Source organism: Macaca mulatta, chromosome 2 (genome assembly GCF_049350105.2).
Source record: "Macaca mulatta isolate MMU2019108-1 chromosome 2, T2T-MMU8v2.0, whole genome shotgun sequence".
NCBI lineage: Eukaryota > Metazoa > Chordata > Mammalia > Primates > Cercopithecidae > Macaca > Macaca mulatta.
Genome location: NC_133407.1, coordinates 100,042,004 through 100,060,530, shown reverse-complemented (window position 1 = coordinate 100,060,530; position 18,527 = coordinate 100,042,004). Strand labels below are relative to the sequence as shown.

The 18,527-nt window shown below is 42.3% G+C and overlaps 1 protein-coding gene, 1 long non-coding RNA gene and 1 pseudogene across 5 annotated transcripts in view; 2 read left to right on the top strand and 1 right to left on the bottom strand.

Moving 5' to 3' along the window:
- The window catches only part of ITGA9 (integrin subunit alpha 9), a 388,682-nt gene that overhangs the window by 35,131 nt on the left and 335,024 nt on the right, over positions 1-18,527 (bottom strand). For both annotated transcript variants that reach the window (XM_015131366.3, XM_077992146.1), the window contains exons 24-26: positions 13,255-13,380; positions 10,782-10,901; positions 6,066-6,167 (exon numbers count right to left, since the gene is read on the bottom strand). In XM_015131366.3, coding sequence (XP_014986852.3) covers positions 6,066-6,167; positions 10,782-10,901; positions 13,255-13,380 — 348 coding nt within the window. The remainder of the gene's footprint in view (positions 1-6,065; positions 6,168-10,781; positions 10,902-13,254; positions 13,381-18,527) is intronic.
- LOC144339118 (uncharacterized) overlaps positions 1-18,527 on the top strand; it is a 133,696-nt gene that overhangs the window by 78,761 nt on the left and 36,408 nt on the right. The window contains exons 4-6 of one of the 2 annotated variants that reach the window (XR_013413793.1): positions 2,635-2,723; positions 4,023-4,115; positions 7,903-10,335. The exons of the other annotated variant lie outside the window; for it this stretch is intronic. This is a non-coding gene — a long non-coding RNA (uncharacterized LOC144339118). Of the gene's footprint in view, positions 1-2,634; positions 2,724-4,022; positions 4,116-7,902; positions 10,336-18,527 lie in introns of those variants that run through there. 2 annotated transcript variants of the gene reach the window in all.
- Positions 506-3,064, top strand: LOC144339116 (NADH dehydrogenase [ubiquinone] 1 alpha subcomplex assembly factor 4 pseudogene; annotated as a pseudogene). Its single transcript, XR_013413792.1, has one exon. The product of XR_013413792.1 is annotated as an NADH dehydrogenase [ubiquinone] 1 alpha subcomplex assembly factor 4 pseudogene (transcript).

The following is an 18,527-nucleotide window of genomic DNA, read 5'->3' as shown; positions in this document are numbered from 1 at the left end:
TTCCTCTTCTGTGGACCTCAGTAACCAATTCAGGGATCAGAGAAGGCGCCTTCACCCCTCAACATCATCTGATATCTTTTTATGGCTGCATGAAGACAGATGAACATCTCCAGAGCCTACTCATTTTCTTTCTGAAGGCCTTCTCAGAGATAAATTCCTTTCCTTTCTGCAGGCCAGATTTCCAGGGCATGATTAACTACATTTCTCCTGTTCTTCATCTTTAGAGTTTCTGTGGGCCTCAAACAACACTTTCTGAATTTTCCCCTCTCACCCCCTACTTACTCCCTGAAAGGTAAATAGAGTTAGGTTGAAGATGTAATTCAACATGTACTTGGCACCTCGCAACCAGCACTTTGATTCTGCAGTCACGCAGGTCTCACATGGCATTCTCAGGTTTGGGTCTGTACAGAGCCAGGTCCGGCTGTGGCTGATCCTAGACATATGCTAACACGCTCCCTGAGAAAGGCCCTGGAGCCAGTCATTAGTGAACCAGGCAAAGCCTCAAGAATCTATGCCCTATTTCTAGTTATTCATCCAAATGCTCTGTAAAGCACAACTTGAACCATGGCATAAAAATAAAAGATATAAATAATCATAGGACACGTGTGCACGCTCTGGGCGCCCCAGAGGTTTCCTGCGCCAGTGTTCCCATGTGTGGCGTAAACCTGAGGGCCTTATGTTATGACGAGATGGGGGCTGCGGTGACTCACAGGATCAGGCATTTCAACCTAGAGAACCCAGCGGAATGGGAAATCAGCAAGATGAAGCCGTCTCCTGCTCCCAGGCAGTCCTCTACCAACAGCCTCCTGTGATAGCAGATTAGTCTCTACCCAGAAGGGAGAGACTGCTCATAAAGGTGACAAGCTGCTGTCATTTCTAAAAGACGTGTATGTTGATTCCAAAGATCCCGTGTCTTCCGCACAGGTAAAAGCTTCTGAAACAACACGTCAAGAGCCAAAGGAATTCAGATTGCTGAAAGGCCATCACTTTGGTATGATAAATATTAAGAGCATTCCCAAAGGCAAAATTTCCATTGTAGAAGCATTGACACTTCTCAATAATCATAAATTTTTTCCAGAAACATGGACTGCTGAGAAAATAGCACAAGAATACCATTTAGAACAGAAAGATGTGAATTTCCTTCTTAAATATTTTGTTACTTTTGAAGTCAAAATCTTCCTTCCTGAAGACAAGCAAGCAATACAATCAAATGAAGAAAATCACAAAAATTTCCTATGTGTACTCCTCATCCCTCATCCTGTATATTTTCTCATTTTTGGCATATTAAATTATGTTAATTACCAAGTGTTTAATGCTCTCATTGTGAGAGCATACTCTTTTTTTTTTTTTTTTTTTTTTTTGAGACAGAGTCTTGCTCAGTTGCCTAGGCTGGAGTGCAGTGGCGCGAACTCGGCTCACTGCAAGCTCCACCTTCTGGGTTCATGCCATTCTCCTGCCTCAGCCTCCCAAGTAGTGGGGACTACAGGCGCCTGCCATCACGCTCGGCTAATTTTTTTTTTTTTTTTGTATTTTTTAGTAGAGATGGTGTTTCATCATGTTAGCCAGAATGGTCTCGATCTCCTGACCTCGTGATCTGCCCGCGTTGGCCTCCCAAAGTGCTAGGATTACAGGCGTGAGCCACCGCGCCAGGTCGAGAGCATACTCTTAATATTTATTGAGCTCCCAGACTTTTCAAGATTGCCATAGAATGTATTTTGTTTTCTTTTAATTTGCTTTAGGCATATTTCATATGTACATGTCAGCATGTCTAATCAGCACATCTGTACTTTTATTATAAGTAAAAGAGTTAATTTGTTATTTTAGGCACATCATACCAACTCTTAAATTGGTCATATGACCCCTTGGGAAGTGTCCTGAATCCCTTATTTAAGTTTTACTTTCCAAGTTAGGTGTTTATTTCATTCTTCATATGTGATAGTGAAAGTAAAAGCTTTCCTGACTCGTAAGACTGACGTTTTCTTGTTAGGGAAAGAGACTCGACAGCATGGTATACCAACAGTATTTCCCAAATAAAGGCACACAGGAGAAAATAACAAATCAATAGAATCCAATTAAAATTACTACCCTGGGAATAAGAAGTATTGAGTATTTTATTTTGAATTGGTTTTAAGTATGGAATAATCATCTTTACAGCTATAAAAAAAATTAGTGATGTTTACAAAATGTTGGGAATTTCTGCTTTGACAAACAAATAGGTAAGTCCTGTGGCCTTCAGAGAGGCAGGCAGCAGTAGAAACTTTCAAAAAAGTAACATTTCTCTGGATTTAACATGGAAATAGAAAAATTTAAATATTAAATAAAAAAACCATTGTAAATGAAATTTGGTGATTATATATAGTTTCAGATGTTAACGCTAGTTGAGAGAAGAGAGAAAAAATATCAAGTAGAAGCAGAGGACAGGATCATTGGAAGGGACCTGAGAAATTGCCCCTTCATCCATTTTAGCACACTTATTAGCGTGGCATGTACCAATACTAGGATCTTGAGTGAGAGGGTGTGAGTTTAGCTCTGCCTAATATATTACTGCTTGTGGGATCTTTGGGAGACTGTATCCTCTTTGAGATTGAATTTCTTCTATAAAATGAGCATAATACTACTTTACTTAAATTTAAGGGTCATCATGAAGATAAATGAAACAGTAAAGGACTACAAAGGACCAAGCAAATATGAATTATTTTTTGCAGTGGAGAAACAAGCACCTGGTGAGAATATATGACCTAAGGTTCTATAGTTTATGACCTAACCAGGCCCAGAAAGCAGTTTTTCAAATCCTAGTAGTGTGTTTTTTCTGTTGTGCCAAAAACAGCACGCCTCAGAGAAAGAAAAAAGTGTGAATTGTGGGTATATTGGGGTTATCAGTGTGCTTCTAAGGGAAGACAGGCATCACTACTTCCCAAAGATGCCCCGGAATGATATAGAAGATACTGAAGAATTCAACGTGATGATGGAATGAGGCATTTGTAGTAATGCTGAGAACAGAAAAATGGACTAAGTGGAAAATCTGTACACATGTCTTTGAATATAGATTTGTTATGTGAACAAACTACCTTGTTTATTTTTAGTTCAATACAATAATTGTTTTAAGAAAACGTGAAATAACTACTCAATATAAAATGCACTTTAAAACTCCTGTTTAAAAAAAATCACAGGAAAATTGCTTGATTTCTCAATCAGTTAAATTTACCACCATGCACACGTTATGTGGTTAAAAATCTGATTGTTTTCCTCTCCACTCACACGCTGCTGGATACCAATATAAGTACATTTCCTGTTCCTTCCAAGGCCATAACAATTTGGTGCCTAATCTAAAATCTTTGAAACTTTGCCTGATTTAAATTTGGTGGCGAGCCTTTATGGAAATTCCCCTTCAGACTGATGGTTGACAGAGGGCCAGACATTCAGAAGAATCACGCAGGGAAGAACGTGTTTGTTCTAAAAAGGCAAACCTTCCTACTCAGAAAAGATTTTTTTTTTCCTGCCAGGAAAATTGAGAACAACAGATTGTAGAACTTCACTGTAGCTCATGGACTGAAAAGGCAAAGTCATGAAAAGGAGGGAAAAGGGGCATTGTGGGATTCTCATGTGTGTTAATTTTTTCTTGGGAGTGCTAAAAAAAACCTCAGCCTCTTCCCAAGAACTCTTGATAATGAAAATATCACCATAGTGCTCAAAATTGGAACAGTAATTAATGGAAGTGATATTTTGGGGAAGTACAGATGACTCGGAATCCAACGAGATGTTAAGCAACATTTTCCTGGATCCCACAGTCTAGTCCTATAATGGAAGGCAATATGCCCAGTACTTTTTTTTTTTTTCATCTACACAAGGGATTCCACATGTAGAAAACCTGTTAGGTATTTCCATTAGCTTCTACTTATTAACACTGTGTTTTACCAGAACATTCTAAACCTCTCATGTTGGGCATGTATTTAATGCTATAAAACTTTTAAGCCAGAACTATGACAATGAGCAGGGAACCACTTTCCTCTTTCACTTCCCAGGTGGAGGTCTGAATTAGCAGTCAAATTGCCAGAAGGCAGGGAAGAAAAGGGAAACGCCAACTCCAAATATAGGACCTTCCAGAAAAACTGACTGTAAGTAGTAAGTGACCCAGCATCAATCCATTTGGTTTCTATTATTAAAATTAGTACCTGGCCTGAGCCGACAGGTAGAGGCTGCAGTAAGCCATGATTGCACCACTGCACTCCATCCTGGGTGACAAAGCAAGACCCTGTCTCCAACAAACAAACAAACGAACAAAAATAGTGCTTGGACAACTTCTCTTGTGGGTAGAGCATAAAAGTCTGCATGGAACACTCGTTCCCCTCACTGAGTAGGGAATGCCCACCCCTCACTCATTCAGGAATTCATATTCATCCCAGGCTCACTGATATTATCACCTCTTACTCACTAAAAATGGGCAGGACTGAAGTTTTACTGAGGTCCCTAAGCATCATTATTATTATTTGTTTTTTTTTTGTTTGTTTCTTTGTGTTTTGAGACGGAGTTTCACTCTGTCACCCAGGTTGGAGCGCAGTGGCACAATCTCGGCTCACTGCAACCTCCACCTCCTGGTTTCAAGTGATTCTCCAGCCTCAGTTCCTGAGTAGCTAGGTTTACAGGAGCCCATCACCACGGCCAGCTAATTTTTATATTTTTTAGTAGAGACAGCGTTTCACCATGTTGGCCAGGCTGGTCTTGAACTCCTGATCTTAGGTGATCTGCCTGCCTCGGCCCAGCATTTATTTTCCATATGAACCCTTCGCAACCAGGGTCTCGTAAGAGTGGTCTTTGGTTTGATCCCCATTCTGACATTTTGACATGTGGTGTCTCCACTGTTGTCAGAGAGTAAGTTAACAACAGTTTCTAAGCACATAATCATTATAAACTTGTCAGTTTTGTAAATGTGTCACAGCAACACTGACTCTTGTAAGAAAGGGTAAGTCGCCCTTGAGAGAAGGTAAATTCCACAGAAGGGGATGCAGAAAGGTAGGATCATTGCATAGCTCACTGGCAAAAGAAGTGCATCGGCTGCTGTCTCCTCCTCTACTCCCCTGGGATCTGAGTGTGGGCGTCAAATACAGGATGAACCCCCTCTCAACCCCCCTGCTCCTGCAAGAACAACAATCAAAGGCAATAAAATTCCAAGGCCACAGCTCTCCTCCAGCCTCTCCCACACCTCCACAATAAGCCTCGTGGTTTGCCACATCCTCCCGTGTCTCGGAGGCCTTGGTGCCAACTGCACTTTATGGAGGAGAAGGGGGTGGTAAATACAGGGTTAAAGAGCAGTTACTAGGTCTTGGCAATTTGGGTGTAATCTCTTTAAGTCATTCAAACAACTTGTTTTTAAAACACCCAATGTTTGCCTGGAAACCCAGTGTTTTGGGAGGCTGAGGCAGGAGGATTGCTTGAGGCCAGGAGTTTGAGACCAGCCTGAGCAACATCGTGGGACCCTATCTTGACAAAAAAATGAACAAAAAAAATGAAAAATTAGGCATGGTAGTGCGCCTGTAGTCCTAGCTACTCTGGAGGCTAAGATGAGAGAATCCCTTGAGGCCAGGTATTCAAGGCTACAGGGAGCTATGACTGTGCCACTGCACTCCAGCCTGCGTGACGGAGTGAGACCCTGTCTCTTAAAAACCAAACCAAACCAAACACACAGTATTTACCCATGGAGTAATGTGATGGGTAAGGCAGATGTGGTCTGCCTTAGGAAAGGTCTAAGAAAGATATAAATAGTCCTGGCTCCGCAGTGGAAATCCAACCCTGTTGAGGCGGGGGTACTTCCAGACCATTTCCAGACAATCATAGCAGGAAACGTTCACATAATGATGGCATCCTAAAGGACAATGCTATCACAAGAACAAACCACAGAAGTTCTCCAGGGGGGCCTGGAAGCCAAGGCAGGCATAGTCTCGGGTCTGCCACAAACCCAACATCTTGGCTTAGAGACTGTCTTGACCCTCAAATTCCAGCTCCAGGTCTCCAAGTCACCCAGCTTCCCTTGCCCTCTGACGAGGGCTGTCCTGGGGTGGCTGACTCACCATCACCTCTTCTGGGTTGCCATGAGCTATTTCCACCACCCTTAGGGCAGGATCCACCTTCACCTTGGCGCGGGACATGAACTGGATGACAGATGAACTGTCCTGTGGAAGAAACAGCACAACTTACTCAAAGATTTTTCTATGATAATAGCTGGGCCTTGAGAGGGACTGGGCAGAACTGAAATTCCATGATTCCATGTAGCCCAGACAAAAATTTTATCATTGAACTAGATACCTCTCCATCCCAGGCACCCACATAAACACAGACTTCCAGGGTTTCTCTTGAGAATTCTTTGCAGCTCATGGTGGATGCTGGGAAATGATGGCGTTTGCCGGGAAATGATGGAGTAATCAACACATGCAAGCTGTGTGCTGTGGTTTCCAAGCAGTAAGAGTCAGATATTTGGATATTGCTATTGACATGTTCACAAAGAGTTGAGGATAAATAAAACTGCTTAATTGTGTACAGCAAATCGAGGCTTGGCATTCCACAAAAGGCATCTGATCTGCATTTTATAGGCATCTTCCTGCCTTGACCACAACCCTCAAACCCTTCATATGAGTTGCTTTTAACTCTTTCTTTGCTCTTAAATGAAGTTGTTTGGGAATCAAAACCATTTAACGTTGAAAGAGGGTGCCTGATGGAGAGATGGGGAAGGGGGAAATATCTGGCTTATAAATTAAGGAGAAAGGGGCAGGGGTATAAGGGAGCACATCTAAGACTCAGGAATCACCCCCCAGCCAGAGGCAGGCAGAGGCCTTCCTGTGGGCTCAGATTCAAAGCCACTGATCCAGATAACCAGAAAATGGCGCCAAAGCAGGGATGGAGAATGAATTTGGAAGAAGACAGGGACTGGCAAAACTGTGGCCTGGTGAGGAGCCAGAACCTCAAGCCAGTGGGACAGATTGATCGTGAAGCAGAAGGGAAGCCTGGCTTCTGTTGTGGAAACAGATAGCAGAGAACTAGTGCATTCAACATTCTACCTGCGGGGCAGCAGGGACTCCACAGGCAAGGTGTCTTGTGGTGTCCCCACCTACATCTACCCAGCTTGCCTGTCATGCAAGGAGCTCACACTCAGATACCACCTTTGGCTAAACTCTCAAAGAACAGGAAGGTAGAGGACTCCACAGAAAACAGTTCCAAGGGTACCCTTTGCTCATCTCTGCCAATGAAACCACAAAGACCTTCCTGGGGCACAGAGGTACCCCAGTCTGTATATGTGACTTGGGAGTTATACATCAATTATCATTCTTTTCTTAAAACAACCATAAAACACATTTTAAATGCTTTTGGGAACCTTGTCATTCAAAAGAGTTACTCCAGTTCACTCACTTTAAGCAAGCAATAATTTTAAGCAACAAATAATCTTTTACCAATTTATCAGTTTTATAAAGGTGGGGTTTTATGTGTCAGGATATGCTGTATTTTCAATTTGGAATAATAATAATAATCTTGGGCCAGACACGATGGTTAAGGCCTGTAACCCCAGCACTTTGAGAGGCTGAAGTGGGAGGATCACTTGACGCTAGGAGGTCAAGATCAGCCTGGGAAACATCCTATCTCTACCAAAAATTAAAAAAAAAATTCATCTGGTATGGTAGCACGTGCCTGCAGTCCTAGCTGAGGATTAGCTGAGGCAGGAAGATCACTTGAGCCCAGGAGTTTGAGGCTGCAGTGAGCTATGATTGCACCACTGTACTTCCATCTGGGTGACAGAGCGAGATCCTGTCTCTAAAAATATTTAATAAAAAAATTAAAATAAATAAAAATAACCTTGGATGCTAATAACGATGATGATGATGATGATGATGATGATGATAATTGCCAATGTTACAGGCCAAGCAGACAAGGAGTCTGGCACAGGATGGGCCCCCACGGTTGTAGAATCAGTGAAAAAAGCCTTACGGACTGGAAGAACACTTCGAAAGAAATCCGAATCCTACAGTGATTTTAAAAGTCAGATCCTACATTTCAAATGAAAACTTGTTAAGGTCAAAACAGTAAAACCTCAAATTCCCTTGTCTGGGGCCAGATCTTGAGGTCAAAAGGAAAATAAACACGACCGTAGGCCCAGGCAAACCACAAGGCTGGCACTGCTCCACATCCTTCAGGAGGCCTGGAGCCATGCGGGCTCAACTCCCTAAGGGAGGCTGTAGCTGGCTTCGGGGTGACTGAAGCTCCAGCAGCAGCTGGGGCCCCATCTGGCTTCCAGGTCAACTTTGTTCTAAGCTTTTCTTTGCACCTGGAAATGCTCCTGGTTTCTGCTGAAAGGGCACATGGAGAATGAGCCTTGAAGGCTTCATATGACACCCTACAGCTTTCAGTTCTCTTGCCTGGGGCTCTACTGGCCTGGCTGGCCCATGGGGACCATAGTCACTGGGACATGTTCCTTGGCAAAGGGTCACCACCAGCTACCAGGACAGAAATGCAGAAGAACCAGGCTGCAGAGCTGTGCATGGTTAAGCGCAAATAACTGAAGTGCGAGCAGCGGCCATCTGGGTTGAGGATAAAGGACTGCCACCAGTGCTGTCACCAGGGCTCTGTGGACAGTGGCAAGTATTGCACAGGCAATAAAACTGTCTGCAACACCATTTGTGAAGAATACAAATGGGATAGGTAAGTATGCAGAGGCATAGCCCTCCAGCCTGGCCTGGGGACACATTTCAGGAAGGTACTTCCGTAGATGTGGGGTTTCCAGGCTCCCTTCTGGAATCAGAGGATGGCCAGTGGTGCTCTAAGTCATGCCTGGTCCTCCAACACTGTCCTTTATAAAGGGAGAGGTACAAAGGGAGAAGAAAGCACTGCGGTATGAGTCCAACTTGCCCCAAACCAGTTTCCCTCCAGAGCAAACCAGAGAAATCAGAACTATGCACAGCTCTCTTCGGGTGTGTGAGGGCTGTAACAGCTACAGATTAAAATGGAAAAACATCCCCTGATGCCTGCATCCTCTCAGGTGTGTTACCTCTGTGCCTATTCCACAGAATGACTTTTCTAAGGCTATTCATTCACACGCGGATAGGTTTGTACAGATTAACACAGTCTTTCTAAAGAAAAATAATTGGAATCTCTGTGACTAACATGCATATTTAGTTTTATCTTCACATGTAATTATTTTTACAGCATCTTGTTGGAAGTGGCCTCTCAGCAGCTCTCATCTTAAAATAAATCATAGGAAATTTGTATGATTCTTCAAGAGCCACCAATGCACTGGTTGAGGTGTTTTTTAATGAACCACCTGTGATATACTCAATAGCAAAGTGACCTGTGGTTCAAAAGTTGGACTAAAACAAAGTGTCATTTAAACTAGGACTCATGGGTCAAATCTGGCCCTCTGCCTGTTTTTATAAAGTTTTACTGGATCACAGCCATGCCCATTCATTTGTTTATGGCTGCTTTCACAATACAATGGCAGAGTTGAACAGTTGCAAGAGTCTGTAGGGCCTGCAAAGCCTGAAATATTTACTACTGGCCCTTTACAGAAAAGGTTAGCCCACCTTCATCCAAAGCGAGGTCCCTAGACCTGCAGGACTGGCATCACCCGGGTGCTTGTGGCAACTGGAGAGCCTCAGACTCCACCCCAAAGGAATCTGTGTTTGAACAAGATCTCCAGGTGATTCTGATGCAAGCTAAAGCATGAGAAACTTAAATGTGCAAACAAAATCCCTGGGGAATGTGTTAAAATGAAGATGCTGATTTATTAAGTATGCGGTGGAGCCCAGGATTCTGCATTTCTAACAAACTCTCAGGTGATGCTGATGCTGCTGGTCCTCAGACCACACTTTGAGTAGCAAGGGTCTGGTATTTTACCCTGGCATTGTCTACCAGCAGAATTACCAATGGCACTTGCTGGAAAAGTTTCAAAAGGGGCAGCCAGACTATTACTAAACAGTTAAACAACAACAACAGCAACTACAACAACAGATGTTGGTGAGGATGCAAAGAAAAGGGAACACTTATACACTGTTAATGGGAAGGTAAATTAGTACAATCAAAAAAGCAGTATGGAGATTTCTCAAAGAACTAAAAATAGAACTGCCACATCCAGCAATCACACTAATGGGTATATACCCAAAGGGAAAGGAATATTGTATAAAAAAATACCTGCACTGGTAAGTTTATTGCAGCACTATTCACAATAGCAAAGATAGGGAATCAACTTAAGTGTCCATCAATGGATGACTGGTTATAGAAAATGTGTATATATATACACACACACTATGGAATACTACTCAGCTATAACAAAGAATTAAATTATGTCTTTTGCAGCAACATGGATGGAAATGGAGTTCATTACCCTAAGTGAAATAACTCAAAAATAGTCAAATACTGCATGTTGTCACTTATAAGTGGGAGCTAAGTAATGGGTACCCATAGGCATAAAGAGTAGAATTAATAGACATTGGAGACTCCAAAATTTGGGATGGGGGTGAAGGTTGAAAAGTTACCTATTGGGTACCATGTTCACTATTCAGGTGATGGGTACACTAAAGCCCAGATTTCACCACTACACAATATATTCATGTAAGAAATCTGCACTTGTACCCCCGAAGTACATAAAAATAAATACAGAGTCTCTTGTAGACAGCCAAAAGGGGGGGCAGCCGGAGCGTCATGAGGACACCAAATCAAATGTTTTCCTTTTTTTCCCCAAAATCGGATGTCAACAATTCAAATGCTTCTAAATTTACCTTCAAGTGCGGTTCCTTAGGGCTTACCTTTTTCAGTATTTCTGTGTTCAGCAGCATGTAAATGTCTATAGTACGACTTTCTTCTTTAGCAAGAGCACTAAAGTTACAGTGTGCTGTTAGGCAAGAAATTCCTGGTTTTTCACAGTCCTGAGAAGAAAAGTCAGAAAATTTCCCAATGGAATTAAGAACAAAGACAAATCCACAACAATTTATAGAGTAGTGGGCTCCATGAACTTGGTGACTGAGGCAATTCCAGGCCGAGGAAATCCATAAGAAGATGCAATCATTTTTTCTTGCCACCAGAGGGCATTCACGGGATTTCCCACCCGGTGGGAACCAGCGCATGCCTTTAAGTAAAGCAACTGGGAGAAAACAGCTCACTAGTTAATCCTACCAAGAATTGGATGAATTCACAAAGAGAAATATATATATATATATTTTAAAACCACACACTTAAACTTTGCATTCTGAAAGCATTCTTATGAGTTTTGAACACAGACACGTTTCCTACATTGTGTGATTTCCACCTGTGCAGTGGCAAATATACTTTCATGCCTATTTATTAGGTAGGGTAAATGAGAGGGCTAAGAAGTCATGTGATTCTTGCTCAAGGAAACACAAAAGTTACAATAGAGATGTAAATCCTGGCTGGGCGCGGTGGCTCATTCCTGTAATCCCAGCACTTTGGGAGGCTCAGGTATGGAAGTCACCTGAGATCAGGAGTTCAAGACCAGTTTGGCCAATGGTGAAACCGTCTCTACTAAAAATACAAAAATTAGCCAGGAGTGGTGGCGGGCGCCTGTAGTCCCAGCTACTGGGGAGGCTGAAATGTGAAAATTGCATGAACCCTAGAGGTGGAGGCTGCAGTGAGCCAAGATCACGCCACTGCACTCCAGTCTGGATGACAAAGCAAGACTCCATCTCAAAACAAACAAACAAACAAAAAACCGAAAACATGAATCCCAAATTTAAGGTACAAAAGTTTTCTTTTTTATATGATAGGTTCCAAAATGCATGTACATACCTTGATGATATTTCATCTACAGGGCAAAATTTTCAGCCAGAGTCATAACTATAAAATCACTAGGTATCACTACATCTAACAATCTAAGGGCTTTAAACAATAAATGTATCATCCTCACTATGTAAGTAAAAAAAAAAAATCCCAACCTTTTAAGTGGCAGTCATGCTTCTCAACAGGAGAAAAGAATGAGAAAGGAAGATAAAGGTGAGATGTGCCAGGGCTGAAATAAGGAGCTTAGAGAAATGTAACCAAAGATAATAAAAAGGAGGCTTTGGAAAAGCACTGTCATTCCATCTTCAATACCTTCACGTTTTAAAAATGGAGGTATAACAAATATAGTAAACAGAACAAATCTGAAGTGTATAGCTTTATAATTTTTTTTTTTTTTTTTGAGACGGAGTCTTGCTCTGTCACCCAGGCTGGAGTACAGTGGCACTATCTTGGCTCACTGCAACCTCTGCCTCCCTGATTCAAGCTATTCTCCTGCTTCAGCCTCCTGAGTAGCTGGGATTACAGGCACCCACCACACCTGGCAACTTTTTGTATTTTTAGTAGAGACTGGATTTCAACATGTTGGCCAGGCTGGTCTCAAACTCCCACCCCGTCAGCCTCCCAAAGTGCTGGGATTATAGGCGTGAGCCACTGCGCCTGGCCTGTCTTTATAAATTTGTACATGTGTTTATACCTGGAGGACCACCACCCTGATTAGGATGTAGGACATTTCCAGCATCTAAGCAGGCTCCCTCATGCCCCATCCCATCCATATTCCTCTGAAAGTAACCACTTTCCTGACCTCTATCATCATGATTAGTTTTTGCTATTTCTGAACTTTCTATAAGTGAAATATTACAATATGTGGCTTTTGTCTCTAGCTTCTTCCACTCAATATATTCTGTCTGTGAGATTCATTAATGTAGCAGAAGCAATTTTTCATTACTGTGTAATATTCCAGTGTATGGATATACCACAATTGCTTACTTACTCTCCTGTTGATGGATATTTGCATTGTTCTCAGCTTTCACCTATTTTAACATTTCTGTGAGCATTCTTGTTCATGTCTTTTCTGGGGGGCATAAGTACTCATTTTTCTTGGGAATATTACTCAAGACTAGAATGGCTGTGTCATACATAGGATACATACATGTTTTGTTTTAGTAGATACTATCAAACAGTTTCCCAAAATATTTGCACACGAATAATCACTCTTGTTTAGACTCATACTAGTTGAAGAAACATCTTACTTTGTGCTTGGTGGATTGCAACGATTTATCCCTTTTCCAGGTAATAGGATTTGGAATGTAAATTTAACATTTTGACAGAAACCTCAGACTGCAAATTAGGAGTTGACCACAGTCTGTGCCTTTATAAGTCAATTGATTAAAACCAGATTTAGGAAATAATAAATATCAAATAGAAAACTGGGGTCTTCCGAGTGAGGACCACCCATGTTACCCCAGCCACTAAGCAAATCCTTACCAAGACTTTTCTTCCAGACTTTGTGAAAAAAGCAAATATTGTGTGGAAGATATTTTCTTGTTCTTGAGGGATGATGCAGGGAGTTGGGTTTTTCTGGAAAGAGCAGTTTCCTTTCTCTTGGCCCACCTGCAAATGAAAAGAGGCCCGTCAGAGGGTCAGTCTCAAGAATGAATCATGATGCTGGAGCCCCTTATTATGGAGGCAGGAGTGGTAGAACCCCAATTCACCTTTCCTTCTTGTTCATTTTGAAGTGAACAATGGCTGAAAAGCTGAAAGGCAGAAGTTGTAGCATCAACGGGGCCAAATAATAGAAAACGTGGATGTTAGGTGCCCCAATAATTGATGAGATGACATACAACATGCAAATGAGATCTGACTAGGAAATAGGAAGACTTAAGGAGTAAAATAAGCCTTATACTCCATGGTTTTGAAAGCACACTTAAGAACATCCTTACCAAGCAATTCTTGTCTGAATGAGGAAAATGAGACTCAACTTAGGAAAATGAGACTCAACTTAGGTCACTGGCCAACAGTCATGAAGTCAAGAACCCAGGTCTGGAACTTGGGACCAAGCCTGATGGATGATCTACTGCCAGAGGTTTTCAACCATTCTAGAAAGCCCCCAGGGTGCTGTAAAACTCCTTAGAGGTCTTCCTAGAGAAAGGGAATGGGCAGCAAGCAGGACTGCTCTTGGTCCAACTCTAAAGCCAGAGTTTTGCTACCAAAACACTAACTGAGCAGCCTGTGCCCTGAGCCAGATGGGGACCTGCATGCTTGACTGAGCAGCCTCTGTCCTGAGCCAGACGAGGACCTGCATGCTCGTTGAGCTCTTGGTGAGTGATTTGATTTTGCTTCTGACAGCAATGGCAATGGTGCTGAGTGACAGCAACATTAGAAACAAAACAATGGTGTTTAGTCTTTCGTGATGATTTCCTTAAGAACAGCACTCTTTTTGATGTTTAAATTGAGGAACTGTTGAAAAAAATGAAGTCTTCTTTATATATCATCATCATATCACACTGCTTGTAGCTGAAGACTGGACAGGATGTGAGGTCAAACCAGAAAATTAATAATTAGTAATTCATAATTTAGGATTGTGCTTACAATCCCATGGCTAACCACAGGCATCTGTTAAATTGCCCTATCTATAATGCCCTTGAGTAAAATACAGTTGTTCAAGAATGTTTCACTTTTTATTCATGGTAGGGAACAAAAACTTTTTTTGCTGTTTTTAACTTTTATGTTATGTTTGGGAGTATATGTGCAGGTTTGTTATATAGGTAAACTTGTGTCACGGAGGTTTTTTGTACAGATTATTTCATCACCCAGGTACTAAGTCTAGTACCCAATAGTTATTTTTTGTTACTCTTCTCCTTCCTTCCAACCTCCACTCTCAAGTAGACCCCAGTATGTGCTGTTCCCTTCTTTGTGTTCATGAGTTCTCATCATTTAGCTCCCACTTATCATTGAGATCATGCAATATTTGGTTTTCTGTTGCTGTGTTAGTTTGCTAAGGATAATGGCTTCCAGTTCCATCCATGTTCCTGCAAAGGGCATGATCTCATTCTTTTTTATGGCTGCATAGTATTCCATGGTATATCCGTACAACATTTTCTTTATCCAATCTGTCTTTGATGGGTATTTAGGTTGATTCCATGTCTTTGCTACGGTGAATAGTGCTGCAATGAACATTCATGTGCATGTGTCTTTAGGGTAGAATGATTAATATTCCTTTGGGTATATATACCCAGTAATGGGATGCTGGGTCAAATGGCAGTTCTCTTTTTAGCTCTTTGAGGAATAGCCACACTGCTTTCCACAATGGTTGAGCAAATTTATACTCCCACCAACAGTGTATAAGCATTCTCTTTTCTCCAAAACCTCTCCAGCATCTGTTAATTTTTGACTTTTGCTTTGGTTTTTTTTTTTTTTTTTTTGAGATGGAGTCTCGCACTGTTGGCCAGGCTGGAGTGCAGTGGCGTGATCTCGGCCCACTGCAAGGTCTGCCTCCTGAGTTCAAGCCATTCTCCTGCCTTGGCTTCCCGAGTAGCTGGGAGTACAGGCGCCCGCCACCATGCCCGGCAAAATTTTTTGTGTGTTTTTAGTAGAGATAGGGTTTCACTGTGTTAGTCAGGATGGTCTCGATCTCCTGACCTTGTGATTCGCCCACCTCAGCCTCCCAAAGTGCTTGGATTACAGGCGTGAGCCACCGCACCGGGCCCATTTTTGACTGTTTAGTAATAGCCATTCTGACTGGTGTGAGATGGTATCTCACTGTGGTTTTGATTTGCATTTCTGTAATGACCAGTGATACTGAGTTTTTCACACGCTGGCTGTCTGCAGGTATGTTTTCTTTTTTTTAATTTTTATTTTATTCTTTTTTATTCTACTTTAAGTTCTAGGGTACATGTGCACAATGTGCAGGTCTGTTACATACGTACACACGTGCCGCGCTGGTGTGCGGCACCCTGCAGGCATGTTTTCTTTAGAAAAGTGTCTGCTCATGTCCTTTGCCCTCCTTTTAATGGAGCTGTTTCATTCTTGCAAATTGAAGTTCCTTATAGATGACAGATATTAGACCTTTGTCAGATGCATAGTTTGCAAATATTGTCTTCCATTCTGTAGGTTGTCTGTTTACTCTGTTGATAGTTTCTTTTGCTGTGTAGAAGCTCTTAAGTTTAATTAATTCTATTTGTCAGTTTTTGCTACACAAATAAACTAACAATGCTAATCTATTAATAATGAATTATAAGACAAGACCACCAAAATTTGCTAAATTGATCTCTATTTTACCTTTGATCTGAATACATTCCAGGATTTACCATATATATCTGAAAATAAATAAGGTGAAGTTTTATATCCTCAAGTTAAACTATTAGAAAAGAGGATGTTGCCTATAAACGTTTCTCACAGTTTGGGACTTCTTGTCCTTTAAAAGTGTCTAATACTTTGGAAATTACTTTAGTTTTTTTTTTTTTTTTGGAGACAGGGTCTCTGTCTCCCAGGCTGAAGTACAGTAGTCCAGCTCACTGCAGCTTCAACCTCCCGGGCTCAGGTGATTCTCCTTCCTCCGCCTCCTGAGTAGCTGGGACTATAGGCACATGCCACCACACATGGCTAGTTTTTGTTTTGTTTTGTTTTTTGTTGGTTTCTTTTTTTTCCGTAGAGATGGAGTTTTGCCACATTACCCAGGCTGGTCTCGAACTCCTGAGCTCAAGCAATCTGTCTGCCTTGGCCTTCCAAAGCACTGGAATTACAGGCATGAGCCACTGCACCCAGCCTCAATTACTTGGTTCAAACCACAACTTTGGGGAAAACACACTAGCCTGAAATGATCTCAATCAACATCGGGATTGGATGATTTTAGAGGTCACTAGAGGGAAATAATGGGGAGCAGGCAATGAGCTTTAATGAAGATTTGGTAATTATTCCTTGGGTTCAATTGCTGAAAGTTGCGATAAATATTGGAAAGCCCATTTTAGAAAGCAATACGTAAGCTGTTGATGTGGGGAGCAGCATGAATATTCACTTGCAAGACAAATGAGGAAAACAACTGCTGCAGTGCTCCGCAAGTGGGCGTTGGTGTGTGCCAATCAAATTTCAGAACCAACATGGATTCAAGAAGTTCTGCATTTCAAATAAATTAGGCAAATTGTAGATGATATATTCTGGTAAACTGCTGACTAAAAATGTGGCTTAGAAATGATATCCAGCAATCTCAGAAGATGCACACTTGGATAAAATGATTTTGTGAAACATAAGAATGGAGAGTATTATAGATTAATATATCATTCTTATAAAATTTTAAGCATTCAACCACATGATTAAGCTAAACATTATAAGCAGATAGTTGATTATTTCATTCATTTCCCCTAACTTCTTTTTATTGAGGTAAATTTACAGGCATTACAATCCACAGATCTAAAGGGTACAGTTTGATGGATGATGTCATCCAGTAACTACTACCCCCATGAAAGTACAGAACTTGTCTATTGCTCCAGAAAGTTCCCACCAGTCCCTTGCCAGTCAATTCCCACTGTCCACTCCCCCCACCTCAAAGGCAATCATAGTTCTGATTCCTATTAAGTTGGCAAAAAAAAAAAAAGAGGGTTAAATTTACCTAATTAGGGAAACGGGGGATACGCTATTTGAGGCTTGTCCTATATTTAGGCATATATAGTACATTGTGGATGGAAAATATTTATGCTTATTGGGCATCTGAGAATCTGAATGTGTGTAGTTATACTCTTAATATCCATCACTTTTTCATTCGGAAGCCTGCAGGTCTCCACATTCCCTGTCTGTCTTCTGGAGTGGACATCTGCTGACAGACCACTGGAAACTGTTTTCTGCAGCCCTGTGGCACGCACATTCCTCTGCTGAGATTACGAGGCCTGGCCACCCAAACACATTTGGTCTGGGTTTAGAGAAACAGAACCTCTGAGCCCTGCAGGATGCATCCGTCCCTCATTAAAATCAGGCGTGGGAGCAGAGTTCCTCCTTGCTCTGCACATCGGTGCTTCAGGCTTCCAGGCAGGGAGAGGAAGCTTGGGAGCAGAGCTCCAGCCCAGCCAGTGTCGCTAATGTGCTTCAGGTGTGAAGAGCTGGTGCTGTCATCCGGCCACAAGATGCCAGCAGAGAGGGGTGGGGAGCTGGGAAAGGCAGGGCAAACGAGTGAGAAACAGCCAAGCCTCAGTGTCAACCCCAAGGGGCAGAGTCACAGCTCAGAAGTTAGTTTCCATCTCCTGCTGGGAGTTTCTGGGGTGGCCTGTGAACAGGGTAATGGCAATGGCGTGATGTGATGCAATGTGACACCTAGTCTGCCCCTGGTGGGATCTGGAAGAGGGAATGAGGACTGAGTCTGCGGTGAATGAAAATCTTGGCCAGTTGCGCTCCGACTGTGGTTACATGGGAATCACTTCAATTGGGGAAAGCAACGTTTTTCTGGATGGTTCAGGGTGGTCCCCTTTCAAAACGAGACTGAAGGTTGCCTGGTGCTACATAAGTCTGATTCAGACCAGCTAATCCTATTGCAGTCGCACCTTCAGTCCTCAGCTAAAACTCAGGAACTCAGTACCTACTCAGGGTCATCAAGGTTGGGGGGTGGGGGTCCTCTAAGTGTGTTGAACAGGTACCGATGTGACAGCCATGACAATAGTACCTAACACGTGCACGGCCCTTACTGCACGCCAGGCTCTCAGTGCTTTCCACACATTAGCATTCAGTCCTCACAGCAGTCCCCTGAGGCAGGTGCTATTACTGTCCCCATTTTT